The sequence below is a fragment of the Neurospora crassa genome, linkage group I (genome assembly GCF_000182925.2).
Source record: "Neurospora crassa OR74A linkage group I, whole genome shotgun sequence".
In the NCBI taxonomy this organism is placed as follows: domain Eukaryota; kingdom Fungi; phylum Ascomycota; class Sordariomycetes; order Sordariales; family Sordariaceae; genus Neurospora; species Neurospora crassa.
The window spans coordinates 8,904,307-8,929,926 of record NC_026501.1 but is presented as its reverse complement, the minus strand read 5'-3'; the positions used below and the strand labels follow the sequence as shown (position 1 = coordinate 8,929,926).

General features: G+C 53.0%; 7 protein-coding genes and 1 non-coding gene across 8 annotated transcripts; 1 reads left to right on the top strand and 7 right to left on the bottom strand.

The window, feature by feature from the left end:
- Positions 1 to 58: 58 nt before the first annotated feature.
- On the bottom strand, positions 59 to 2,538 carry NCU02846 (hypothetical protein). The gene is made up of 2 exons (XM_959043.2): positions 2,149 to 2,538; positions 59 to 2,091 (listed from the first exon to the last, which is right to left on the bottom strand). The coding sequence occupies exons 1-2, from the start codon at positions 2,524 to 2,526 to the stop codon at positions 274 to 276; spliced, it is 2,196 nt and encodes a 731-aa protein (XP_964136.1). The 5' UTR covers positions 2,527 to 2,538; the 3' UTR covers positions 59 to 273.
- A 484-nt stretch (positions 2,539 to 3,022) lies between these two features.
- NCU02847 (hypothetical protein) lies at positions 3,023 to 4,189 on the bottom strand (the record flags this gene model as incomplete). The annotated part of the gene is made up of 2 exons (XM_959044.1): positions 3,023 to 3,689; positions 3,795 to 4,189. The coding sequence occupies 2 exons, from the start codon at positions 4,187 to 4,189 to the stop codon at positions 3,023 to 3,025; spliced, it is 1,062 nt and encodes a 353-aa protein (XP_964137.1).
- Positions 4,190 to 5,255: 1,066 nt separating this feature from the next.
- On the bottom strand, positions 5,256 to 6,830 carry NCU02849 (hypothetical protein). Its single transcript, XM_959046.3, has one exon. It carries the CDS (start codon positions 6,823 to 6,825, stop codon positions 5,302 to 5,304), a length of 1,524 nt encoding a protein of 507 aa, XP_964139.3. The 5' UTR covers positions 6,826 to 6,830; the 3' UTR covers positions 5,256 to 5,301.
- A 668-nt stretch (positions 6,831 to 7,498) lies between these two features.
- Positions 7,499 to 9,051, bottom strand: NCU02850 (alcohol dehydrogenase; the record flags this gene model as incomplete). Its single annotated transcript, XM_959047.2, has 3 exons — positions 7,499 to 7,642; positions 7,739 to 8,622; positions 8,853 to 9,051. The coding sequence occupies 3 exons, from the start codon at positions 9,049 to 9,051 to the stop codon at positions 7,499 to 7,501; spliced, it is 1,227 nt and encodes a 408-aa protein (XP_964140.2).
- Positions 9,052 to 12,016: 2,965 nt separating this feature from the next.
- Positions 12,017 to 13,735, bottom strand: cyp450-31 (cytochrome P450-like-31; the record flags this gene model as incomplete). The annotated part of the gene is made up of 2 exons (XM_959049.2): positions 12,017 to 13,531; positions 13,601 to 13,735. 2 exons carry the CDS (start codon positions 13,733 to 13,735, stop codon positions 12,038 to 12,040), a joined length of 1,629 nt encoding a protein of 542 aa, XP_964142.1. The 3' UTR covers positions 12,017 to 12,037.
- Positions 13,736 to 14,418: 683 nt separating this feature from the next.
- Positions 14,419 to 18,495, bottom strand: NCU02853 (C2H2 type zinc finger domain-containing protein). Its single transcript, XM_959050.3, has 5 exons — positions 15,995 to 18,495; positions 15,663 to 15,937; positions 15,491 to 15,597; positions 15,133 to 15,428; positions 14,419 to 15,030 (listed from the first exon to the last, which is right to left on the bottom strand). Exons 1-5 carry the CDS (start codon positions 17,943 to 17,945, stop codon positions 14,585 to 14,587), a joined length of 3,075 nt encoding a protein of 1,024 aa, XP_964143.3. The 5' UTR covers positions 17,946 to 18,495; the 3' UTR covers positions 14,419 to 14,584.
- A 4,882-nt stretch (positions 18,496 to 23,377) lies between these two features.
- NCU02854 (hypothetical protein) lies at positions 23,378 to 24,844 on the top strand. Its single transcript, XM_959051.3, has 4 exons — positions 23,378 to 23,675; positions 23,750 to 23,985; positions 24,105 to 24,230; positions 24,598 to 24,844. Exons 1-4 carry the CDS (start codon positions 23,443 to 23,445, stop codon positions 24,765 to 24,767), a joined length of 765 nt encoding a protein of 254 aa, XP_964144.3. The 5' UTR covers positions 23,378 to 23,442; the 3' UTR covers positions 24,768 to 24,844.
- A 289-nt stretch (positions 24,845 to 25,133) lies between these two features.
- NCU15607 lies at positions 25,134 to 25,249 on the bottom strand. The gene has a single exon (XR_897802.1). It is a non-coding gene; the product is annotated as a 5S ribosomal RNA (ribosomal RNA).
- Between the last annotated feature and the right edge of the window lie 371 nt (positions 25,250 to 25,620).

The window sequence follows — 25,620 nt, the reverse complement described above, 5'->3', positions numbered from 1 at the left end:
GTACGGTTTTGAAATACTTTCATGTCACTGTCGTGAAAAAGTGGAATAAAATTTCTTCCAACATCAACGGCTCTTTTCATTCTCATTATCATCACAGAAGCCTTGGTATTCATGAATTCCAAGAAACCTAAGCATAAATAAGCTCATCGCTTGCCATAGCCATCCATCCATCCTTTTGAAACCATTCGTTCGATCCCTTAACATTTTTTTTTTTTTTACCGATCGTTATCATTTCAAGCCCAAACTTCATCATTATACCCGTATGAAGGAGTGTCAGCGAGCAACACTCTCCCTTAACCCCTTGGTTCTCAGTGTGAGTTTCGTTGATCCCTCATCAAATGGGAGCTGCTGCTGGGCCAAAGGTGAGCGGGACAGCGGGGATCTGGTAGCACCTGCCGTCGTCCCGTTCCCGTTGCCGTTACCGTTGCCGTAATGGTGGTAGCCGATAGTTAAACCACCTCCCCCTCCTCCTCCTACTCCTCCCGTTGTTATCCTCCGCGTCGTTGTCGTTCGGGGGCTGATGATGGTGGTGGCAGCATCGCTGTCTGTGCTTCCCCTTCTACTCCTACTCCTACTACTATTCCTACTCCCGATGTCGTCGTCGTCGTGGTCCCTACTACTGATTCCTCTTTCGTCACCACCAGCTTGACTACCATTGGCACTCCCATCCACATCATCATCAAACTTCATGCCCATCCCCACCACTTTCCCCCTTATTCTCCCCAACCACAACCCCCTTACCCCTCCCCTTTTGCGCTCGGGAACCTCGTCCTTCCCTGCACTACAGACCATCAACAACCACTGTAGATTCGGCAGCGTGTGGCGTATGTCCACGACTTTGAGGCCTTGGCTCCAGCAGAGGACTTCGATGTTTCTGTTTAGTAAAAACCAGGCGTATTCGAAGCGGTACTGGGCTGTGCTGCCTCCCTTGGGTAGGAAGAGGGGGAATTCCCTGCTAGGATCTGTTTCTTCTCCCAAGCTGGCAGGGGAGTTGGTTGATGCGGACCGAGACGATTGGGAGGCGTGAGAGGAATAGGAAGAGGCGTTGGGGTTCATGGGAAAATTGGAAATGTCGTCGCGGATGGTGGAGCGAGAACCGTGCCATTTGATCGGGTAGGGGAGCGGCACGGAGAGGTATAGTTGGAGGTGGTGCACCAAGAGGGCGACGAGACCGAGGGAGGCGGAGAGGGATTCCTCGTGGGGGTATTTTTCTTTGGGGATGCATGATAGGCTGCTGCTGCTGCTGCCGTAAGGAGAAGAGACGAAGCAGTGCGCGGTCGTGGTGGTTGGGTCCAGTACCGTGTTGGCGAGCGGGAGAGAGCAGATTTGGAAGGATAGCGGGTCATGCTCTTTCTGCGCTTTCGGGTCGGTCGGGGGAGGGATCGGTTGGATGCGGTAGATGGTCAACAGGTCCTCGCAGATGCGTCGGCGTTGACCGCGGATTTGGTCGCGGACGGAGGAGAGGAGGGCCTTGGATTGTGCGAGCGGTTCGCCGGCGGCGTGATGGACGTCTTCTTCGGCTTTGCGCTGGACGGCCAAGCCGGATTCTATGGCGGCTTTGCGGGCGGCGATGGAGGCGCGCAGGTCGTCGTTGTGCTTCTTTGCGGCGGCCACGATGCGCTTTTGGGCCGAAAGGTACTTGGAGGCTAGCTTGACTTGCTCTTCGGCTTCGGCGAGGGTCCCCACGTCTTTTTGTTTCTCCTCTTCCTGGGCGAGGAGGCCGTTGATTTGTGCGGCGAGGGCGTCACGGGTTGCGAGAGCGTCTTGAATCGAGTTGTTGAGGGTGGCGAGACGCATGAGGACGTTGTAGGAGGAGGTTGGTAAAGGGGGAACCTCCTTCTTGGGTGGTGGGTATGAGTTGGAGATCTCAAGGGAGTAGATGCCGTCTACCATGTGGAAAACCAGGCTGTTGGGTGGGAAGTTGACGTTCTGAAGGGTGCCGAGCCAGTTGAGGGTGCGGAGGTCGACTTCGTCTTCGAGGAGGAGGCTCCATTGGTCCTGTCGGTTGGTCCATATTCGGACGGTTACTTGGGGAGATCGAGTTATGGTCGAATCCAGGTCGGCAAGCTCGAATAGACGGAAGTTGAAGTTCTGATTGAAGGTGCTTAGCGTGGGTCATGGTCTGAGAGGTTATCATGATAAGCGCACCGTAGCTCGTTCAGCAACTTCGCTGATGTATATGGGATCTTCCAGACCGTCGACGTGAAGGGTAAAGAAGGCATCGGCAAGCTTGCTGGCAAAAGTATCTTGGAAGCTCTTTTGTCGCGTGGCGGGGTCGGCGTTGGCCAAGTGGGTGCTGCGGCGTCGGACAGCGGGTGGGCGGAGGTCCTCTGATGATAGCGTATGGTGTAGGTCTGGTCTCTCGCGCAAGGCCTCGAGCTTACCAGCTGTCTTGTTAAGAGCAGCATCGTCAATGGTCCGTCCGTGTTGGCGAGTGAAGGCGAGGTTCCTCAGATAGATGCCGCGTAGATGGCGTAGCTTGCGGTTCTGGGGCAGCAACAACGGGCGGGTCGATTCCGTCGACATGGTATCATTGCGGTGTGTGTGTGTGTGTGTGTGTGTGTGTGTGTGTGTATATATATATATGTATGGTCTGGCCGAGTGTAAAGCTTGCCCAAGCTGTCGCGATGAATGAGTATTACTGAAGCTTCAGATGGTAGGTTATGATAATATGGATTACAACTCTGAGAAAGTCGAAACTTGGAGGAGAGCTCTTGGTTGGTGTGACAGTGTTCCCGTCCTCTGATGACATACGCGCAATGGGGTCGATTGGGGGGGTTGCAGTCTTGGCACCACTACCTCTACGTCTACCCTGCACTGTCAGCAGAAAGGTCCACACTCCACAGAAGGAGAGAGTGGTCCGTGCGCCAATGCTACTCTTACTTGGACAGAATCACATTGTATCATTAGAATGTAAACAAATTGGTATCCAAACAACCATCAAAATCATCGCCACGTTCCGTTCGAGCACGCACCCATCGCCCATGTCCCACGCTCAAACACTCCCCGTCTTATTCAACCACTACCGATATGCCGATGGGGGATGATACGGCGCAGGTGGTGCCATCAGCTCCGACTCCCCATCACTGCGGAATGGATCAACCGGCGCCGGCGGCTGTCGTCTCGTCGGTCCCCGGTGCCAGCCCGGAATCTCCTCGTTCCTGAAGTCCGCCGTGCTGGGTCCCACATCCTTCATGCCGTACATGCGATCAAACTCTTCCTCCTCCATCTGTTGCTTCCGTCGCCTCCAAGCGCAGATGAAGATGATGGCAACAATGGCCACGGCCAGCACCCCGCCCGCTACCGCCATGCCGACCTTGAATCCAGTCGAGAGGCTGACGGGTTTCACACCGTCTTCTTCTTTGTTGCCCTCAGAAGCTCCCGTCGGCTTGTTCGAACCTTGGGAACCCACGAGCACAACGCTCTGTGATGGGAATCCCACCCTGGAAGTCACGCCTGCTGGCGCGTCCCCTGCTGTGGCCAGTGTCGACATGGTGTCAACATCAACAGAGAGAGAGACGGTCCCGGAAAACACCGTCTCGGTCGGTCGGTCGGAGCTTTGCCAGTTGATCTGGATCAACGGAGCATAGAACATGAAGTCCTTGTCGTCGGATATCGTCATGGTGGCCAGATCAGCCGGGTCCGATCCGTCGCACGTCACGTACTCGACCTCTGTGGATGTGGCTGCCCTGACACATGTCTGGCCATTTTCAACACTGCTGCATTGATAGCCCCTTTCCGTCGTCGCATGTCAGTACACGGCTAACCCGGAGGGCGGATCAAGGGCGGCCTACCTTGGACAGCATCCGACTGCCGTCTCTTTGGCGCCGGGCGCGAACTGAAAAGCGAAGTCCGACTTTGCACCAGCGCCGCCTGTCGCCGAGCATGCCGTCGCATAACCGGCTGGACAGTGCAGACCCGGCGAGTAGTATCCCCATCCGTCCAGCGCTTTTGTCCTGGCTTCCGCTCCACTGGAAACTGGTGGCCAGCAGGACGTGTCGTCAACCGGACCGCCTTTGGAGCATGTCTGACCGAGCCAGCCCGAGGGGGCAACCTTTCCCCCCAATCCAAGGAACTTTCCCGTAACCGCAGCTACTGCTACCGTGCATGCTGGTGGTGGTGTGAATGTCGTCGTCAACGGACCAAGAACGGCGGTCGCCACGCTAAAGACGGTTGCAGTCGGCGTCATGGTGCTAGCAGGTGGCTGTGTTGTGCTTCACGATCCGTTCGTCGCTCGCTTGTTCAAGTTGGCCTGCAACAAAGTTGACCTGCAACTTCCAAGTATACGATGATGTACACTTCGCAGGTTGAAATCTCCGAGACAGAAATTTCCTTCAGCGGACATCTTCTACTTGAACGGACCACGGCCACGGGCATGCAATTTCACGCAGCAACATCTTAATCTTTCCACACCCGGTTGCGCCCTTACCCACACTACCTACCCACCCTCAGTTGCACAATGTCTTGGTATGCAAGCGAAGAAACACCCATCCAATTGACGGGGGAAAAACAAGCAAGCTGCGTTTCAGGTTCCCGGTAGGACATTCTCTTCATTTGGCTAGGGAGGGTTCAGCCGTTTGTACGTCCCACGGGAAAATGCTGGGATTATCGACATGTCTCCTGCCGATCTATGGATGCCGGGACGGAGAACGGCACTGGCGGCTCAGTGGTCGACAGTGCGCGCGCCCTTGGCAAGGCCAAGAAGCGTTTGCGACCGACGATCAGGATCCACGCTGCTTTCCGTGGTCGGCATTTGCCCCAGGGCGCGGTAAACCTTTATCCCTGCCTTCATCCCTGGCGCCGTCCCTGGCGCCGTCCCTTAGCCTTCCATTTCTCAACCGTCTCTTCCATCCTGGCGGTAAAAGGGGCGTTTTCCTTCGACGCTGGTATGCGCCTGTGTGCCGTGTGATGTGTCTCGGGTAGAGGCAGCCAACACCCGAGCCCTTGAGGGACAAGGGTTACAGAGTCTATTACGAAAGGGGGGGTCCGATTGATTATTGCGGCAAGCGTGGGAATCTTTATATGAACATCGTCTCATAACTCCTTCATATGATGATGTCTATCCCACACGTCCACGTGGATCGACATCTGTGTGGATTGAGGAGACTCTAAGCGAGGTGTCAAGATGAGACTCCAAGCAAGGAGTTGTGATCCAATCTCTTTCTGTCCATCTGCTATCGGAGGACATGATCAACATATTCAAGCTATGCACTAGTGTTACAAGTGTTTACACAACAGTCACCAAAGACATTCAACCCAAAACACATAACCAGAGTTCACCAGACCGATACTATCAATGGCTCAACGAAACCTCGTGAAATGCAGCAACATGGCATCCTCCAACTCCATCTCCTCAGCACTCCTGTCCATCCCCACCACCTCTTCCATCCCATACCTCCTCCTCAACGCCGGGCCTTCCTCCCCGAAATACCCCCTCTGCCCTTCATATCCCTCCGTACCCTCTCCCTCTCCAAAGCTGGTCCCCATACTTTCATCCTCTTCCCCAAAGTCCTCCACAAACAACCTCTCCTCCCTGATGTAAATCTCCTTCCTATACGCACCCTCCGTCTCCCCCCCGCTAAAGTCACCTGTAGAAGCAGCCGCATGATACCCAAACCCCATATCCCTATCCATATCCCTCTTGATCTCCTGCTCCGTCATCCTCCCCGCATTCATCAGCGGTCTATAATCCCGAAACCTCATCCTGGCCCTCAGCGGATCTTCTTCCATCGGACTCCTATCCGCTCGCACATCCATCTCGCTCTCCGTCTGTTCGGGCAACGCCTCCCCTACCGGCAAAAGGATGACACGATGCAACCCCATCGGCAGCGGATCAATCGGCGTTCTCTCCGCCTTGACAATCGCCTCGCTCTCTGACGGCATGTCGTTGATGGTCACCGGATCATAGTGTGGGTCCCCAGGTAAGATGGGCCGCGGCGGGATTCGATGGTCCGGCTGCACATGACTGAAGAAGCCCCAGTCCCAAATCGACGGGTCGTGCACCGCTGCCGTGCTGATTTTGCCCAAGATAAAGGACGAAAACTGCCGCGTCTGGTATGCCGCCCAACTTTGTTGGGAATGGTGGTGGTGGTGGTAGTAGCTGTGCGACCACAAGGGGCCGTGGCCAGCTAACGGATCGATATCCGACCTGTCGGCTTTCACGTTCGCCTCGCTATGCGTCGGCATGGCGTTGATGGTCACCGGATCGTAATCCTCATCGCCCGGCATGATGGGGCGCGGAGGAATGGGATGATCGGGTTGTATGTGACTGAAGTCGCCCCAGTCCCAGATGGACATGTCGTAGATGACCGCATATTGTTTACGCATAGAACCCGAGAAGTGACGGGTTTGGTACTCGACACCGGCCGTCGGACCGGGGTGCCAGTGCGACCATAACAGGCCGTGGAAGTGGTTCAGGCCCCCGCCGGCGCTGGCGGCCGAGGTGTGCGGAGCCGTGGTGCGCAGAGCGGCTTCGGCGGGCGAGACGGCATGTGAATCGGTTACTTCCTCTGCGACGAAGCCTTCTTGTTCGTAGATGTGACGCGAGACTTGGAGGGCGTCGATGATGCCGGCGGGGAAGGGAACGTGGGTGCTGGTGGACTTGCAGGCTGCCTTAATGATGCCATGATGCCGAAGGGCACCGCTGGCCTTGCCCAGAGATGAAGCTTTGGTGAAGATGGTCATTCTAGTCTGTATGTCTGTGTGGTCTGTAAGGGGTTTGGAGGGAAGTATTTCGAACAAGGCTTTTAACAAGTCACTGCTAGAATCCAGGGTGTAGTAATTGAATGAAGGGGGGGAAGGGGAATGAATGGGAAGAGGCACCATTTACGACATTGGCTTTGGTCGTCTTGGTACTCCCGACCAATATGACGGGTCGTGGAGGAGAAGGTCAGAGTCACGTCACGGTGATGTGCTAAGGCCACTTGACCCCTCTCTCTTTCTTTTCCTCCGACCACCATTCACATCTTTCTTTTCCCCCGTCGAACAACTCTTGGCTATCTGAATGGTTGGATAATGGCTTGTAATTGGACCGTGGTCGGGAGAACTTACCGGATCGGAAGCTTTTACAGTATTGTGATAACGGACTGTCTAGGATGGATGCGCATGGCCTTGCCAGCTCACGAAGCTTAAGGCGGATCCCCTGGCTCATATAACAAGAAGCTTTCTGTAAAAATCACGGGAATGGCGGAAGCTGAAACGGGATCTCCCATTTTATATAGCCATGCAAGCACAGCTTCAGCCTACCCATTTTATCTACCGGGCATGTATGCCTCCGGCGGCCCCATCCGGGGAGGGACCTCGCTTCGCTCGATAGATGTCTGCAGTGGGTGAGTAAATTGTGTCATATTCCCTTCTTGTCCCTGTACGTATATCATCGACCATCCTCCCAAACTATGTACAATCCTCATGTCCAACTCATCGCTCATTATTCGTATATCCAACCAGGCCCGTCTCCGATTACCGCTTTCCGTATCACTCTCTAGTCCCTCCGGTCCCCCTACCATTTCAAAACAGCCTTGATGGCCTTTCCATTGTGCGAATCCTCCAAAGCCTTCTTGTAGTCCTTAACATCGTAAAAAGTGACGAACTGGTCCATGGGAAAGTTGCCCTTGGCGTGTTGGTCGATGAGGAACGGGATGAACTGTTTTTTGTCACAAGTCAGCATCAACCTCCTCTCCTCTTCTCACCCTCATCACCACCACCACCCCAAACCCCTCAAACAACACGCAGAACTCACCTCCTTAGGTAAACTATCCCCCTCACAACTGCCCACATACTCCTTCCCATACGTCAAATGCTCCATCACATCCACCCCCACCACCTTTCCAAAACCCGGTGCACCCACCGTCGCCGCCCTGCCCCTCGTCCCCAGAACTTCAATCATGGTTTTAATCACCGCCACCGACCCCGTGCAGTCCACCGCGTAATCGACTCCCACGGGGGGACATATCCTCCTCACCTCCTTTTTGATCATTTCCTCCTCACCACTACTACTACTTTTATTATTATTATTATTTTCTCCCAACACGGTATGCGTAGCCCCCAGTTTCTGGGCGAGTTCCAGTCTGGACGCCTGCAAATCAATAGCGATAATCGTCTTGGCTTTGGCGATATGCGCAGCGGCCATGACGGCCGCCATCCCCACGCTGCCCACACCAAAGACGGCGATGCTCGATCCGGGTTTTACCCCCAACGAGTTCAGAACGGCGCCAGCGCCGGTTTGCATACCGCAGCCCATGGGGGCGTAGAGCGCCAGGTTTGTTCCGGGGGGGACTTTGACGCAGCAGGATTTATGTACGAGCGTGTGGCGCGCGAAACTACTCTGGCCGAAGAATTGCGAAAAGATGGGTTTGTTGGTGTCGGGTGTTAAGAAAGTTGCATAGGAAGGGTCCACGGTCGGGTCAGACTTGAGAAAGGAGGAGGAATCGATAGAGCCGTCGGGATGGACGGGCAAAGGACGGCAGCCGGAAAAGTTGCGGGCGTTGAAGGAGTGGCAGTAGGCAGGATGGCCGGAGAGACAAGAAGGGCAGGAGTCGCAGTGGGAAAAGGAGAGGAGGACGGAGTCGCCTGGGGAGAGGTGGCTAGTGGAGGAGGAGCCGACGGAGAGGACTTTGCCGGCGCCTGGATGGATTGGTAGTTAGTATATGGAGGTGAGGGTTGGGGGACGGGGGATGGGGAGGGTGGTGATGGTTTTTTGTTGGTGTTTTTTTCCACTCGGTGTTTTGCCTTTGGGTTGGGGTTACATAGGGCGAGGGGAGGGAATCTGGGGTTCAACAACGGTTGGGGGTAATAATAAGATTGTGATCAATGCTCGAGATGAAAGATTTTCAAAAAAAAAGGAAAATGCGAACCTTCATGGCCCAACACGGCGCCGGGTCTACATGGCAATAAGCCGGCGGCGAACGAGAGATCGGTGTGGCAGATTCCGAAAGCCTCGATCTCGACGAGGACTTCATCTGGTTGGATGTCGTTTAGCCGGACTTCTTGAAGCTCAAACTGGCCGTTGAGTTCGGGGATGACAAGGGCGGTGGTTGTGCGGGGAGCTGCCATGTTTGCTGCGGTGATTGAGAGGTATCCAGATCTTGATGGTTGTATGCTGTGAAAAAAGAAAAGATGAGTTTATATCGAGAAGAGGTTATCACAATAGAAAGATGGCATCTATCAAGAGACTACAAGAGTTACACAAAAACCACGATACTTCCCCTTGCTTACATGCCGTGTACCAGAATAGGGATACATGGCGAAGCGGAAACGTGGTCGTTATCAAGCCAGTCGATATCCAATGGGTTTCTTCGGTCCTTGTTCCGGACGTTCCGTCCTTCCGATTATGGAAACCAGAATAGCCTTATGATATGCCGACGGAGTGGAATGCAACATCTGACGGGATCCCTATACATATTCTCCAAACTCTCCCACCCCCGTGTCCGACAGTTTAATGATGGGGGTGCTGACTGAGATGCTGTTGATGGAGGTGCTGCTTGCTGACTGAGATGCTGCTGATGGAGGACCGCTCACTGGGGGAAAAGAGAAACCGGAAATTCCCTTTTCCTGTTCCTTGTTCCTGGTTGTGCCAGCCATTCAGTTTCCCCGCTCTCTGCTTCCGCGTTTGTCTGCGGCAGTTGTTTACATGTGTAGAATATAAGGTATCGGAGTGGTGGTGGGAGGGGACTTTTGACCGTCCGTTCAGCGTTTGAACAAGGTCGGCAGACAAAGGGGGGCAGAGAATTGCGGTCGTGACTTTGTGTCAGTGGGTTCTCTAAGTAATATAAGGAATCCTTGGAATCACATGGAGGTGTTTTGGAGAAGGAGGAGAAAGAGATCCCCAAGCCCGGAGGCCTACCGACAAGCCCGGAGCCGAACGGTGATGTCTACTTCGTGACGCGGGCCAGTGGAGACCTAAGGGCCAGACCCCCCGCTCGCCCCGCTTCGCCCCGCCGTCCCTCATTCCCCGTCCCGGGGGCGGGTGCGACTCTTGGTTGTACAAAAAGGAGATGGATGCACAGAACGGCGACAGCCATTCATGCATCTGGACAAGGAACCCTCTCCACTTTCTCCAATGTCGTCTCCATCGCTAGCATGTGAGCATCGATGTGAGATGGATGCCTCTGTGATACCGGACGGCACCTAATGTATATGTAGTCTACACCTCTGCCGGCATTTGAAAGGTTAGCGCGATGAACTGCAAAGTGTGTTGACGATAACTTTATTTTCCGTGATGCTTCTTAGGTAGTGTACGCCTCCAATATTCTGAATAATGCAAGTGAGGTGCATAAACCAGAAACCTTGCTGATTGTCATCAACCATCACCAGCTAGCTCACCAGCTAACTTCAAAGAAGAAGCCGTAATAGTAGCTTCATTTCATAGGTAGGTAGCACCAGTTCCTGGCTGTTACCAAAAAGCAAAAAAGAATTCATGATCGCCGCCGTCGGTTGCTCGACACAACGGACACACACACTGCATGTGATCGCTTCAACGGTGGGTGGGGAACGGCACTTTTTGGCTTCTTCCGCGGTAGGTTTTGCTTTTTGGGGGTGCTGCGTTTCTAGGTCTCAATGTCTGAGAATGCCAGACACACAATGTGGGAGGTTGAAGAAGGAAAGAAGAAACTGTAAGAGGGTCTGAACTCTGAAGGTGATATGTATGTATGTACATGAAATCGGAGTACTGGTGGGATATAGTACTCGGTACGTACCTACGTTTTCCTTTTTTGGACGTACGTGTATTTTGACGAGGTTTTGTGGACCCCCTGAATGTTACCCCATCATCATCACCACCATCATCACCACCACCATCATCACCACCACTACATATGTACAACCACCACCGCGGATGTGATGTGAGGGCCGCCGGTAAATTGCCAAGCGGTCATACAGCGGCGTCCCCGAAAATGAGACATCACCTCTCTTCCAAGTTCCATGTCTCTCCTTACCTTTTCCATGTTCTTCCCCCTACCTGCCCTTGAGGTTCCTTGCCTACCTACCTACCTAGTAGCCCAGCCCTCTCCAACAACTCGTCCGTCGATCACTGAGTGGTAAGCAAATCCTGTGCCGGAGCTCGTACCTAGGTATTTGCATCTCGATAAGCTCCTCAAACCCATTCATATCTACCTGGCTTCCACAGTACGTTCCATGTAAATGTAAATGTGAATGTAACCCAGCAGGAAGATATCACCTGTCTACCTTGCATTAACAGGTACACACATGTGCAGCAGATGTGAGGAGAAAGGAGGGTGATGTATCGACTCCTGGCTGGGTGGGTGGATGAGTGAGTGAGTGTAAACGGACGGGCGGAGTGTCAGATTATCAGGAAGTAGATACGCATTAAAAAAAAAAAAAAAAAAAAAGAAAGAATATGAATGATCTCGAACATGATGTTGCTTACTACTTAGCTGCCGAGCTCTCCCTATACGGTTGTATCATACCGAGTGATGGGTGAGACATTGCTATGTACATATCATCACAGCGGTGACGAGATGCATTTGATCATCTTTTCATGTGCCCGGACTAAAGGGAATCGAGAAGTTTGAACACAACGAGGAGGGAGGGGATCCGTTTCCAACCTTTTACCGTGCCGGGTGTGGAAACTGACAATGTAGTCAGGTATGGATGCAGGCCTGCAGCAGTTGGGCAATACACTGCAAGCAATTGAGCAGGGCATGCTTCCAACCAGACAGGGCTTTGAGACTATAATCCAGGGCTATATTCGCATGGCCAAGCAATGCCATGGGGAACAAATGCTAGAAAGATGAGGTTCAAAAATCTGTGGTATAGCCTAGCATGATTGTATTCGTATGCTAAAACTACCATTCCCTCTCGCTTGCTTGCCTGCCAAAGACAGCATACGTTGATGGTAGTATTGGTTACATATCATCAACATGTGTCTCTTCCTCCATCTCAATCCCTCTCAAATAGACAAGTTAACAAACACTCCAAAAATGACAAAAAAAGAAATTTGAAAGAAAACTGCTGTGATATCAGACATCAAAGCACATAAACAAAAGAATCGAACCACAAACTCCCCTCCTCAGTCCCAGGATCAAACCTTAGTAGAACTCAACTTCGGCACCCAATTCATGCCCTGCTTCCACTGCTTCGTCTCCGGATCCAAACACTCCCTCTCCGCCGCGAACCACTCCTCCTCCATGATCCCTTTCCTCCTCTCATCCCTAGGCGTGATGGTCGCGGGATACTCCTCAGGCATGCAGACAAACCCCTGCGTAAGCTTCTCCTGGTCTGGAATGATTTCCTTTCCATCTACCCCAATCTTGGGCGCGATACTGAATCCCCACAGCATGCGCGCAACGCCAAGAAAAAGCGAGCGCTCGGCAACGTGAATGCCCGGGCAAATACGCCGGCCGGCACCAAAGGTGAACTGGTCGCGCTTGGTAGGATCCGGGTTGGCGGCGGAGTCAGCAAGGGAAAGCTTGTCGTCTAGGTGCCGCTCGGGCTTGAACTTGCGGGGCTCGGGGGCGCGGACGGGGTCGTGGTTGATGGCCCAGGCGTTGTTGACGACGGCAGCATGGGCGGGGATCAGGTATCCGTTGTAATAGTCGTCCTGGGTAACGGCATGCGGGACGGCGCCCATGATGGTGGTGGGCATCCAGCGGAGGGACTCCTTGACGATGGCGCGGCAGTACTGTAGGTGGGGCTCGTCGTCCATGGTGGGGAGGCGGTCGGGGCCGACGACGCGGTCAATCTCTTCTTGGGCCTTGCGCTGGACTTCGGGATACAAAAGCATGGCTTGGACGAATCCATAGAGAGTGGACGAGGTGGTGTCGGAGCCGGCTTCGAGAAGGGTGCCGGCGATGTAGGCGGCTTCGTCGTCGCTGAATCCTTCCTTCTTTTGCACGGGCACGGCGTCCTCGCAGAAGCAGTGCGTGATGGTGCCCTTGAGCGTGACCTCCTTGGCCTTGAGCCAGTGACCCTTGTAGAGACCGAGTTCCTTCTTGTGCAGCTCCTTGGCCTTCTTGCGGGCGGGGAGGAGAAAGTCCGGAAGGTAACGCAGGATGGGGAAGAAGTCGATGAGCGCGGCCACGCCGGTCTGGTTGATCTCGGCAAACTCGGAGAAGCCGTCAAAGAGCTGCCGCATCTTCTCGTCGTTGTAGGTGGGCGTGCGCCACCCGTAGACCATGGTGGTGGTCAGGGCGTTGGAGTAGCGGCGGATATTGTAGAGAAACTCGTCGGGCTTGGTGATCATCTCGTAAAGCATTTGCTTGTTCTCGAGCATTTGGTAGGGGACGTAGGACTTGGCCGAAGAGACGTTGAGGAGAGCGTGGACGAGCTTGCGGGACATACGCCACTTGGCCGTGTAGCCCAGCATCAGAATGCGCATGTCGCCGGAGCAGAGAGTCTGGCCGACGTACATCTCCTGTCTGTGTGAGTACATGTGGCTCTTCTTGTCGAGAAGGTCCTTGACCGCCCTGTCACTGGAGAGAACGACCATGACCTTGGTTCCGAGAATGAGGCTGTAGACGGGCCCATATTCACGAGCCCATTTTTCGAACTGAAGGTGAACATCTTTCGTTGGCATCTATCAACACATCGGGTGTTAGCCATCATCTAATTCCTTTCAGTAAAGGCTTTTTGCGATTTCACATACCAAGTGAAGGTTGCCGAGGATTGGAATGGTCGGGGGACCAGGAGGATAATTCTTTGGTCTCCGTCCAACCATAAGCAGACGGATCAGGAGGGCAATGCCTACCACAATGGGCAGGTATGTTGTGATGACGGCCATTTGTCCTTCTTCCAAGCAAGAACCGGCATGAAGACCGGTGGTTGGTTGGTTGGGGGATGTTTCTTGGGGTGATAGTTTTCATCTTGTGGCGGAAACTTCGGGGCAATTAATAGATCTACGAGTCAGTCGTCAACACCAGCACTCGTGTCTTGATGCTGGATGCACGTCTCGCCAATCTCTCTCCTTTGGAATTTGATTTTCAGACTGCCTTTGCCATTGATGCTCTCCATGTCCCCAAAGCGACTTGGGATCGGAGTACTGGTGGGATTTGGGGAGGGGATAGGCAAGATGAGCAAGGATGGTAGTATCGGCGATAGGGGAGGGCCCGCTCCAAGCAGGTTGGCGGACATGGAGGTGGGATCCAAACACGTGCAACGGCCCGCAGTACAATGTGGATGGTGTGGTGGGGCTGACGGAATAGCTTCAAGTGATCGCGCATGTCGATTTTGCGGACTCGGGGGTGGGCGGGTGGGAAACCGCAGATGTCAAGACACCTCGAAGGACGGCCACGCATACCAGCTTGCCTTTCAACCTTCGCACAGTCACCGTGGTACTGGTCACTGTCCCTAGTTTTCGTGGGCCAAGACGGTTGGGCCACAAGATCGGTAAGGCAGATGTCAGATCTTGGGGTGGCACGGTGGCTACTGTAGCTTCGCGGGTGGACACTCAATCATGTCTTACTTCTCAGAAACTGAGTGATGATTCCTTAAAAGAGTGATAGCGCTGTATCCCTTTACTGTGTCCGACTGTCAAACCCAAAAGTGCTGCGCCGTCCCAATATCCAACATCATCGTCCCTCTTTCGTTACCTTTCCTTACCCTTGGAATACCTAACCCATTACTCGTTTTGTCATTCAATTTCCTCAAGCTGGATTTTCTTAAAGTCGCTGATCAGCTCGTTGACCTGTCGCATGCTGGTTTGGTCGTACTTGATGAGAATCGGGTCGTTCGATTTGCCTTTGCCGCTTCCTGTCAACTCGTCGGGGTAAGAGTCCGGAGACGACCCCTTGCCCTGGTTTTCTCTAACGCCGCCTGATGTCTTTCGCGCGATACGATCCGTGAGGAGACTGCCAAGAAGCCAGTACTCGGCCGAACACCGGATGAAACCGATCCTTTTCCACATGTTTGCGGGTGTGAGGTTGTCGCTGGCTGCCATGCAGTGGGGCGGCGTAGACGACCAGTGGTCGCACCACAACTCCCAGATCGTTATCCAATTATCCAGGCCATTACGGATCGGCACAAGTTGACCTTCTACCCCGAACAAATTCTGGTGCTGGAATATCATATAATGGAACACTGAGCAATAACCACGGATCAGCATTAATCACCATCATGATGGCGAATAGTGGGATACCAAAAGAAAGGGACAAGATAAAGGGGGCAAAGAGGGCTACTCACCGGAAACAACGACAAACAAATTGAGGGGCCCAAGTCGAGCCAACCGCTGCAACGTGTCTGCGTCAAGGGTGGTGCCGATGACGTTTTCGAGCACGTCGCGGAGCAGAGTGTTGCAAATAGGACTCGACGAAGGCATCCACTGGTAAATCTCCTCGAGGCACTTCTCTGCTGTCGGAGCTTGGAAGACCGCTTCTGGACTAGCCATGTGCATTCTCATCTCCTTAATAACCATGCGGTGAGGGAGATTGTTGAAGATCACAAAGGCTGTATCGAGAAGGAATACCCACAGGAAGGTGCTACATGACCCACTCGTCAGTTTCCCGGTTCTTCGATTATTCCAAGGTGCGGGTACGCTTACCGTATAAGTTCTTCCCTCACCACATACTCGTGCCAGTCAAACTCATGTCTGAGCAGCCGGCCATATTCGAGATGCTTCGCCATAGGAATGCCGATGTCTCTCGCCACCTGATAACGGAGTACAAGGTTAGTGTTTCCCAGCACTGTCAAACGCAATACACAAAGCTACTCACAGATACCACAGTGTTGAAGCGATGGCGACGAATCCTCCTCTTGCTAGCGTCTGAACCTTCCCAATTCTGATAAAGGCAGACGATGTACGAAGCTTGCAGGGCTTGGAGTTTTCGTTTGCAATGTAGAGCTGAAGCAGGATTGGCATCATCGTCGGCCGGTGAACCAGGCTCAGTGTCGCTACAAAAGTCGTCATCCGTGAAGACCATCTCCTCAACACAGTTAAACCACACTTTTGCGTCCTTGGTGTCTTGCTCATCCGGAGAGACCGAGGCACCTGAGGGGCGTTAGTTTGGCAACTCGACGACGAAATGGCAGAACGCACGTTACTTGCCTGTCAAAGCCATAGCCGCCAGCAGAGTCGGCTTTGCGCTGGTGGGGTCGAAGGAAGGGCGATGCATAAAGTTGACATTTGGATGCCAGCATGACCAGAACAGTTCAAGGAACTTGGCAAACCTCTGCGGCGAAAAGAATTGAAGACACTCCTGCTCTTTATCGGGTGTCCAAGTCAGAGTACCCAAAGTACTGTTAGACGGTTTATGTCTGACTACATTCATGATCGAAACCACAATCTCTTGCAGCTTGATAATAATTGGATTACTGAGCCAAGAGGACCAAGGAGTCCATGGCATATAGCTATAATCATTCGACGTAGCCGAAATTGAGACAGCTGACGACGAAGCGGGCGAAAGTGGGGGCTGACCCATATGATGTTGTAGTTGCGGAAACATTGGGTGGAATTCAAGCTGGCCCTGAATCTGTTGCTGTGCTTTGAGGTGTTGTTGCTGCTGCTGCTGCTGCTGCTGTATCTGTTGTAGCTGTTGATGGTGTTTTTGCTGCTCGGCATATGATGCATAGAAGGCATCTACGACCGCCCTCCTTTGCGCATGAGTGCCGCATTCAAACGAGTCAACGAGACCAGTCCTACTAGTGAAATCATACAGGAAGTCAAAAGAGTAGCCACGATGAGTTTCTGAAGAGGGAGTCGACCTGGACGTGGTGTTACCTTCCGGAGTATCCATTGCATGAGTGCCCATGGGTAGCTCCATCTCAATCCAGTCGGGGATATGGGTGTCCTGGTGTCCAAGCATCGGGAACTGGCCAGCAGCGTCCTGAAGGAGGTTGTCGAGGTCGTCAAAGTGGGCCACACCGGGGTGGTGGAAGGGTACATGATGAGGCTGATGAGCTGAATGAGGCTGGTGGGACTGATGGGACTGTTGAAGAATCTGGGGAACCGGAACTTGGTGATTACGGGGTATCTGGGGAACCGGTACCGGAGCTATTTGAGGGATCTGGGTGAGTGGTTGGGTAACTTGAGCGTGGAGGACGTTGTGATGATGGCGCTGCTGTTGATTGTGTTGCTGCTGGTGTGGATGCTGCTGGTAGGTCTGTTGTTGGTGTTGTTGCGGCTGGAATTGGTGGTGTGGCGGTCGCTGCGGATGCTGCTGCTGCTGCTGCTGTTGTTGATGATGATGATATTGTTGGTGCTGATACTGGTGCTGTTGCTGGAGATAAATCGGCTGATGCTGCTGCTGTTGGTGTTGCTGTTGGTGTTGCTGTTGGTGTTGCTGTTGGTGTTGCTGTTGGTGTTGCTGTTGGTGTTGCTGTTGGTGTTGCTGTTGTTGTTGTTGTTGTCGTTGTTGCTGTCGTTGTTGTTGTTGTTGTTGTTCTTGTTGCTGCTGCTGCTGTTGCTGGTGAAGCTGCTGAGGCTGTTGATGAAGGAACTGTTGATGCTGATATTGCTGAGTCTGCTGCTGCTGTTGTTGCTGTTGCTGTGGCTGCTGTTGTTGCTGCTGTTGTTGCTGTTGCTGTTGTTGCTGTTGCTGTTGTTGCTGTTGCTGTTGTTGCTGTTGTTGCTGTTGCTGTTGTTGCTGTTGCTGTTGCTGCTGAGTGCTGGGCGTGTTGGAAAAGCTCTCAACCGAGTTGGCAGCACTGGTGCTACCCGCTTCTCCGTCCTGGCTTGTCGATGAACTACCAACGCTCGAGTACAAGCATTGGACTGCGCGTTTTGAGCAATTTTGGCAGGGCTGGGCCGAGTTGCAAGCTTTTTTCTGGCGAACGCATCTGTCGCAGGCCCTTCGGCGGCCAGACGAGCCATGAGGCAGCCCGTCGCATGTCTGAATATGACGCTTCAAGACGTCTGTCCGTTGGAAAGAGGCACTGCACAGAATGCAACGATGTGGGCGTTCCGAGGTGTGTGAAGCGCGATGTCTTTGCAGATGCTCCCGACGCTTGTACGTCTTATAGCAGACGGGGCAGCGATGAACAGGCGCGGCTTCACTCATTTTGGCAGTTGATTCTTCAGATGGATGGGGGCCCTCGTTGTTGCCGTCGCGTCATCTGGCTGAGCTGTGTTGTCATGCCCTCTTCGATGTTGACGTCGTCGAGTAGTCGAAGCCCAAGCCTGCACATAAAGCCGGATGGCCTGGACGATTTTGGCGGTGGCACGTCTAGGGCCGGACAGAATAGCAGCCGACAGCCGGATTCGTCGATTCTTTGGTGACTGGTTGGCGCAGTTGTTGGCAAAGTGCGGGGTGTGGAGTTTGGCCGGGCGGGAGCTGCGTCTTTACCCTTTTTCGGCCAGGTAGGGTCCAGTTGAGGCCCTTTGGGATCCAGGTCAGGTCCCTGAGAAGTGGAAAATCGAAACTGGGGAAAGCTTGGGAATGAGGAGACTGGCGAGAAGTCCAGGACTGGGTTCTCGGGTCGTTTAGGACGGCCGGGTTGGTGGATCCAAAGGGGGGGGCTTTGCTGGAGCTTCAGGAGGCGGAACGGGGGGTCCAGAGCCACAGAGGTCCATCTGATTTCCATGATAGGTCGAAATGCTACTTGTTTGGGCTAGACGGGGGGGGGGTATATTGGACCCGCCAGAAAAAGTCCTCTTACACCTCTGCGGCCAAACTACTCGCCGACGTTGGCTGCCGGGGGTAGCAGGAGGTACTAACGAGATGAGCAAGAGCCTATCGAAGGCTCCAGAGGAACCTTTTGGACTCTTTTTGCCATTGCAAATCAGCAAATGCTCTCCATCTTGAAGGAGCTCGAGCAGCTCAGCAGCTCCTCTACACTTGTGCGTGGATATAGAAGCTTAGCTCGGCACACCTAACGATGGTACAAGAAAAAGGGAGCAGACAGACGACAGGAGAGCCATTTCCTGTGCGTGAATCAACGTTCGTTGCCACCCGTAAAAAACCGAGCTAAGCTTTTATATCCATGTCTTGAGTAGTCCAGGGCAGTGTACTTGGCGACATGCCCCATACGGTATGCGAGCCATGTCATCCGGCTCCCCGTCCCTTCCACTTGGTAAGCGTCCGTGTTGGTGGTCGGGGGCATGGCGTGGCTCGTGGATGTTGGTGCCCTGACACTCAACATACTTCTGGTAATCGACGTTGATCGCACCAGGATCAGGACGGGATCGCGTGGGCGTGTGATATGTGACACATCTCAAGGGGAATATAATAAAGGGAATACCCAATGCAAGGCAAAGTGAAAAGGGAACAAATGCAGAAGAGGTAAAAGAGAAACAGGACAGTTGCTTACCTACCTACGCAGTATACACAGTTCTAGAAGGGTGGCATTTTTGGATACATAGGTGCCTGTTGAGTGTCGCCAATACCATGGCTGCTCGGCATCAACGAAGCTACGCTACTGGCCCGGCGGAGTGGACGGTGTCTTTTGATGGTACTGGATAGGCTGGAAAGTGCCAGGTAGCCAGGTAGTGTCAGGTGGTATGTAGCTCACCAGATGACCTAGGCAGGGGACTGTGTAGTGTAGCAGTCACGGTAGGTTCATCCGTCGACGTTGACAATGGAATGGACGTTGAGTTGTGGCTTGTATCTTGGCCGCTCCTGTTGTGCAACATGAAGAGATTTGATACGTGATGGCAGCGACACAAGTAGCGAGAGCGAAAAACAGGACGAAATCCAGCACAGCCGGAAGGGTTTGTCCGATAACGAACTGTACGATCGATGCTAAAAAAAGATTTGAAAAAGATAAAAAAAAAAAAAAAAAAAAAAAAAAAAAAAAAAAAAAAAAAAAAAAAAAAAACCCCAATGCGACGGTGACGCCAACCGGGAGGCTGATACACACAGTGTTGGAAAAACTGCTCAAGAGTTCGTCGCAGTGACTGGAGTGTCGCAGTACGCAGTAGAAGAAAGAAAGAAAGAGTGCCGTTGCGTGAAGGTGTGTCGATGCCTGCGGGAAGGATTCAATAGATTGGAAGGAAAGCAATGGAGAACCGTTATTGGATTGCGAGGGAGATCCAACAAAGTGGACGAACACTCCATTCCCGTCATTTCTTCTGCCCCGCCTAGAGAGGTATCCACCGCGGGCGAGGTCGGGTTCCATCCCGTCCCATGTCCAAAGTGGGGTTACGTAAGGTATTGTTTACCGCGCTCACCTACTTGTATGTAGTCTAGGTACTCCCGGCCTCCCCGCGTCTCGTGTCTAGGTCGTCACTGCATCGTCGTCTGCGCCTTCCTAGAGGTCTCCAATGTCCAACTGCAGCAGTCACCTGCCTGATTGTGGAAGCGACGACAGATGCGAGACCAGAATGTGACCCGACATCAACCGAATCCAGAAGAGCCGACCTACCTAACGCCCGGGCAGGAAGCTACATTACGATATACCGGAATCCCCTCCGGTCGGGTGGGCGCTGGAATGGAATACCTGTAGCCATTCATACCCTACCTAGGTACAGTGAGTTCACCCGCAACTAGAGGTACAGGCAGGTCATTGCAACCCTCCTTTCCCGTTTGAGAGAAAAAGAAAAAGAAAGTACCTACCTAATTGCGGTGGCTGTTGGTTCCCCTCGTGGAATTACCTGAATTGTATAATACTGTACCTGCCACAGGGCCGCCTCAGGGCACTGCGCGACTACACTAGTGTACTATTCCGGCGTATCGTTCCTGGCGCCACCACTGTACGGATAGAGGTACGGATACAGCCGCAAAGGCGCCACCATCTTCCCGCCTGCCGTCCCACATTCCATCAACGGGCGCCTGTAAAACACATCACCAGGGTCTCGACAATTTGAGACACCCTCCAACAACATCAATCACCGCTCATACATACCTACCTACCCAGGGCACATGTCGGTCACAGTATAGTACCACAAGATCAACATATATACGCCTCATTGTTTGTCAGCACAGCAGGGCAGGTCTCAACTGCACATCAACCCACGAGCTCCCGCAACTACACTATCATTCGAGATGATGGAAGCAGATCTTGCTTATCCACATCGAAAAGGCAGCTTCCGTACTTTCCCCTGCGAGTAGGGTGCTTTTCTTTCAGCTTTTCGTTGCCTCATCCGACATTTGGATGCCGGACTGATGTCGAGCCCGTCTCCGCCGACCATTCAGAGCTCCGGCCTCCTCACCGCAAGTATTGTACTCTCGTTCTTCATCGCGACTCGGCGTCGGAGGCAACAACTCTGAGATCCACGGACAAGGGGCTCAAGGTGACCGATGGTCCCCGAAAGCGACCCCATTGCGCAGAAGTGATAGATACTGTCACGTGTCACTCTGAAAAAGATGTTGCCTGTCGGGTCGAGTGGCAGTTGTATGGTCGCGTCGCATGGTTAGAATGCTTTGGCCGTTTCGAATATCACCACCACGACAGCAAATTGGTTCCGTCGAAAGACTGGGGCAGGCTCCCTCCTCGGCTACAGCCCAGTCTTGCGTCTATGAGCCGATGTCAGCTTTACGGGCAAGAGACGCTTCCCGTCTAGACACCCGACGGACTGAAACATCAATGCTGGACATTGCTTGCTGCAACAGTGTGATGCCGCATTGGTGTCGATCACATGCTGCGTGTCGACGACAAGGGTTCACGGCTACCGACTTCGCTAAAGAAGACGGGCTGTCTGTCAACCACACGTGCCACGTCTAATTCTTCGCCGAGACTCACGAGTGCACGGACCACTCCGGGGATAGGATACCGACACCACGGTAACGCGAGCACGACGACGAGAGCTCACTTGTCTCTGTCCAAACAGCGTTGAGATGGACAAACCAAATTCTCCAGTTCAAAGTGCCGAGGACGCTTGATACATCCAGTGGTGTCAAGCCGCGTCTGCTCAATAGCACGGCCATGCCTGCTGCTGTCAAGACAAGCAGTGCTTTGAACTAGTTTTGAAGCCCACCTTGAAGGACAAGACCAATTCCCTGAAAGGATGACACTGTTTTTGTGTTATGGGTAAGACAGGAAACACCCAAAGGCTTCTATTTACTGCTTGTGGAAACTGCTTGGTTGCCTGAACGGCAGAACAATGTGATCTGCTCATTGTCATTGCTTTAATAAGTAGTCACATACTTGAGCTTAGGTACACTTCTCGATCGGAGCAAGTGCTTGGTAGGAACACGGTATCAATGCCTATAGATCACTGACCTGAATAGGAACCTCAAATTATGTCCCTGTGGGCATTATGGTCGACCGCCAAGTGGACAAAGACCGCCAGAACCATGGAGATAACGGCATATCCACGATCACCGCTCTAAGACGCACTAGTTGCGAAGCTAGCATCCCAAAGCCCCTACATAGCAGGACCCTGAACATCAACCATCAGCGGTCTATTCCGATACGAGGGGGCGCCCATACCCGACATATGTCGACATCCAGGGGGGCGAGCATGGTTCGGGAACCACCGGTTAGAGCAGCTCGTCATCACAGGTCATCTTCCTCCTCAGGACAACCCCGACACTACGAATGCATGTACTACCATACCCACCGGCCCGAGGGCTACGCAACACGCATCCAAACCAAACTAGCCCAGCAACAGTACGACCTCCACAGCCATATTTCTAAATTCAAACCCCCCCTCTGCATCAAAGAGTGTGCAAGCCTTGGCATTATCAGTAACCAAGTCTTTCAACACCAACATTACGGGCAAGGCCCAAGTCGTCTCCCTTTACAATACGCACAAAGCGCAAACCCCATCCCGCCTGCCCCTCCATAGCCCCCTAAAGAACCTCGATATCAAATTCCAAACTGTATCCCTCGAGCATATCCACGACTCAAGGTTTCACTAGAACCCAGAATCCTCATGAGTCGCGTCTGCATCAAAGGACCAGTGACCGAAGTGACAGTCCCTACCATGCTCCCCAACACTAACATCACGGTGACTGGGCAAGGCCCAACCTTCAAAGTATTCGCAACACCCAAACCATCACGTCCCCCCATATCCCCACTCATTCTGGTTCTCAAATCTCACCCCTTCGCAACGCCATCGCAAAAACCCCACACTTCATAGACTTTGCTCTTCCAGACAGCTTCCTCATTCAAACCTCGGCAAACCCTCAACCAGCACATCCACAGCGTCCGGCAACAACACAGCCTTCTTCCCATCGTCCTCCTCCTATCCTTTACCTACTAAACAGCCCCCGTACTCTCCAACCCGTCGTTTGTCTTCAACATTATAGTCTCCGACCCCTTAGCTTCTCACCCTTTACCTATCCTCCAGCCTCTCATCCTACCACTTACCCTCGTACCCACCCCCCTCGTCCTTCCTCCAACGCAACCTAGACCAATGTCTCCACACCTTTCTGTTCGCCTCCCTGCGATGACGATAAAAGAGGAGGAATCCAGTTCAAACTCTGCAAGGCCTTGCTTCGATACGAGGCTTGGACAGGTGGTCTATGAACCTGTACCCAATATGGAGAGGACGGGGAGTTGAGGGGGGAGGGGTTCTGGAGGGTGGCAGGGTCGGGAGTTGGGTTAAAGTGGGGGGATACGAGTGGTGCTGGGGATGTGAGAGACGCTGCCGGGAGTAGCGAAGGAAGAGAGGCGATGAACGTGGGTAATAGGGAAGGAAGAGGCTGTGGTGGGTTTGGGGGGGTGATTATACTACTGGGTGGGGAGAGAGGGTGCTGGATGTCAGGCACGAGGGGAAGGGAATGCCGTGATGGGGAAGAGGAGGAGAAGGTCGAAGAGAAGAGAAAAGAGGAGGAGGAGCAGGTGCACGAAAGGGGTCAGAAGAATATCGAAAGTGAGTTCGCTCAGTTCGATAGCCAGCTCCAACAGTACGTCGGCTGCATCGTCGCATAGGCGGCTTCGGAGAACTGAATCCTAAAGCTCCTTATGCTTGTACACATAGAACAGTCACTCCCGGTCTTCTGTTTACGCTCTTCCTTTTCCTCAGCAAGATCAAGCTGGGCCTTTTACTTCCCATTCTCATGTTTACGATCACGGGCACATACCTCTTCTCATTACCTCCCCACTTACTCATCCTGCACCTCAACAATCTTACCACCATCATCAAAGGGGTTCAGCAGTCGGAATGCACACCCCTGGTAACCGAGATGGGCCCCAGTTATTCTATCCCCCGCATTTGTATCCCCCTTACGAGCCACCTTCTCTTTTCTCTCTTCCCCTCCTGGCACGCCTCGCCTCGCCTAGCCCAAGGTCCGCCTTTCGCTTCTGTTCCCAATTCAACCTACCACTGCAACTAGCAACCCAGCACTCGGCTCTGAGTCCCTACAGCCCGTTGGGTGCCGGAAAATCAATGTCTTGTGGGACAAACGAGAACATGAACATGATGAACTTGAGAGCCAAGTGTCTGGGGCCCTTTGTTAATGGTATGGGGGGGGGGGGACCACGCAGTGGGATTGGTATTGTCGAGGCAGGAGAAAGGTGAAGGGAGGAGTCAGGGCCAGGCAAGGAAGGAAGGAGGGAGTCAAGTTTGGGAATCGGACTAAGGATATGGATGGCGAAGGCGGGAGGAGGGAAGTTGGTACTGTAGGGCGATTGCAGACGGAGAAATTAATTCCGAAGGCTTCTTTTTTTTCGTCGGAGAAAATGAGCAGGGAGAGAGAGAGAGAGGGGGGGGGGACAATTCCTTGAGAAGAAATGAAACGATGCGTTCTGTTTTTAGGCCTGTCGTGGTCGATGGCTTTCCTTTGGGAGATGTCCCGCTGGTTACATCTAGTTTGCTGGCAGCATGAGGATTTCGGAAGAGGTGCAGTGGTGAGGGATCAAGCGGTGAGGGCAAGGATGACAACAAGATTCATGCGTCAGGGGCAAAGTTCAAGTGCCATCGGTTATGGGAGCAAAGGTGCCAAGCTGCCCCTGGGCAGGAATGGCTGGAAGCCAAGGCCATGCATGCGTGGAAGTAAGTGAATGTTAGGCGGCGATGGGGAATCCAGAGTGGTGAGGAAAGTCAAAAGTTCGGGCAGAGATGAGAGAGGGACAGGCTGCCTGAAATTGGTTGTTCGGAGGCGCGGATAGATGGTCGAGACAGTCGACAGACAGAACAGATCAATAGGGAGAACATGAGGTAACAATGTTTATGCAACAAAGTCACCAGATGAGCTGACTCGGTCCAAGTTGAAACTACGGCCAAGAATCAAGTTGAAACTACTGCCAAGAATGGGATTTCAGAAAAGAAAAGAAAAAAACAAGTTTTGCACGCTGATGTGATGATGCGTAGAGGTAGCATACCAGGAGACAGAATAGAGGTAGATGAAACAAAAAAGAAGAAAAACATACAACACCAGGGATTCGCTGGTCGTCACCGACCCAACTACTAGTCTGGCCCTCACTGGCTTATCTATGGGAGAGCGGACGGGATCCCGAGTTTTCCAGTGGGTATGGTCGTATGTATTAGGTCATGGCGCAACATTTGCTTATGGATGGTGCGAGCTTGGTTCATGATTGCGTAAAGTACTAAAGCGGAACGGAAGTGAGACCTTGTGGTTGTTGGACACTCTCGAAAAAAAGGCAAGAAACAGACCATTCGCCGACAAAAAACTGCGGAAAGGGCTCCCGGGATTGTTCAGGAAAGTCAAACGAACTTCCTTGAGCTGCGAATCAAGGTTGTGGTTTGCTCGTTCGTTCTCCTTGGTCGTTGGTGGTTCTGGATTGCCTGGACCGTCACACGCTGCCACCGAGATACCTGGCTGGACTCCGGATGCATGTTGTTCGATTGAAGAGGTTTGGGGATAAGTAGAGAAAATCCAAAAATCCAAA

Coding starts and splice junctions, on each gene's coding strand:
- NCU02846 (XM_959043.2), bottom strand. CDS start 2,526: ATGTCGACGGAATCGACCCGCCCGTTGTTGCTGCCCCAGAACCGCAAG. Junction 2,092..2,148: donor AAGTTGCTGAACGAGCTACG/GTGCGCTTATCA, acceptor ACCTTCAATCAG/AACTTCAACTTCCGTCTATT.
- NCU02854 (XM_959051.3), top strand. CDS start 23,443: ATGAACGTGGGTAATAGGGAAGGAAGAGGCTGTGGTGGGTTTGGGGGG. Junction 23,676..23,749: donor TTCGATAGCCAGCTCCAACA/GTACGTCGGCTG, acceptor TTGTACACATAG/AACAGTCACTCCCGGTCTTC. Junction 23,986..24,104: donor TTATTCTATCCCCCGCATTT/GTATCCCCCTTA, acceptor CACTGCAACTAG/CAACCCAGCACTCGGCTCTG.
- NCU02849 (XM_959046.3), bottom strand. CDS start 6,825: ATGGTGCCTCTTCCCATTCATTCCCCTTCCCCCCCTTCATTCAATTAC.
- NCU02853 (XM_959050.3), bottom strand. CDS start 17,945: ATGAGTGAAGCCGCGCCTGTTCATCGCTGCCCCGTCTGCTATAAGACG. Junction 15,938..15,994: donor GGCGGCTATGGCTTTGACAG/GCAAGTAACGTG, acceptor AACGCCCCTCAG/GTGCCTCGGTCTCTCCGGAT. Junction 15,429..15,490: donor GTGAGGGAAGAACTTATACG/GTAAGCGTACCC, acceptor TGGGTCATGTAG/CACCTTCCTGTGGGTATTCC.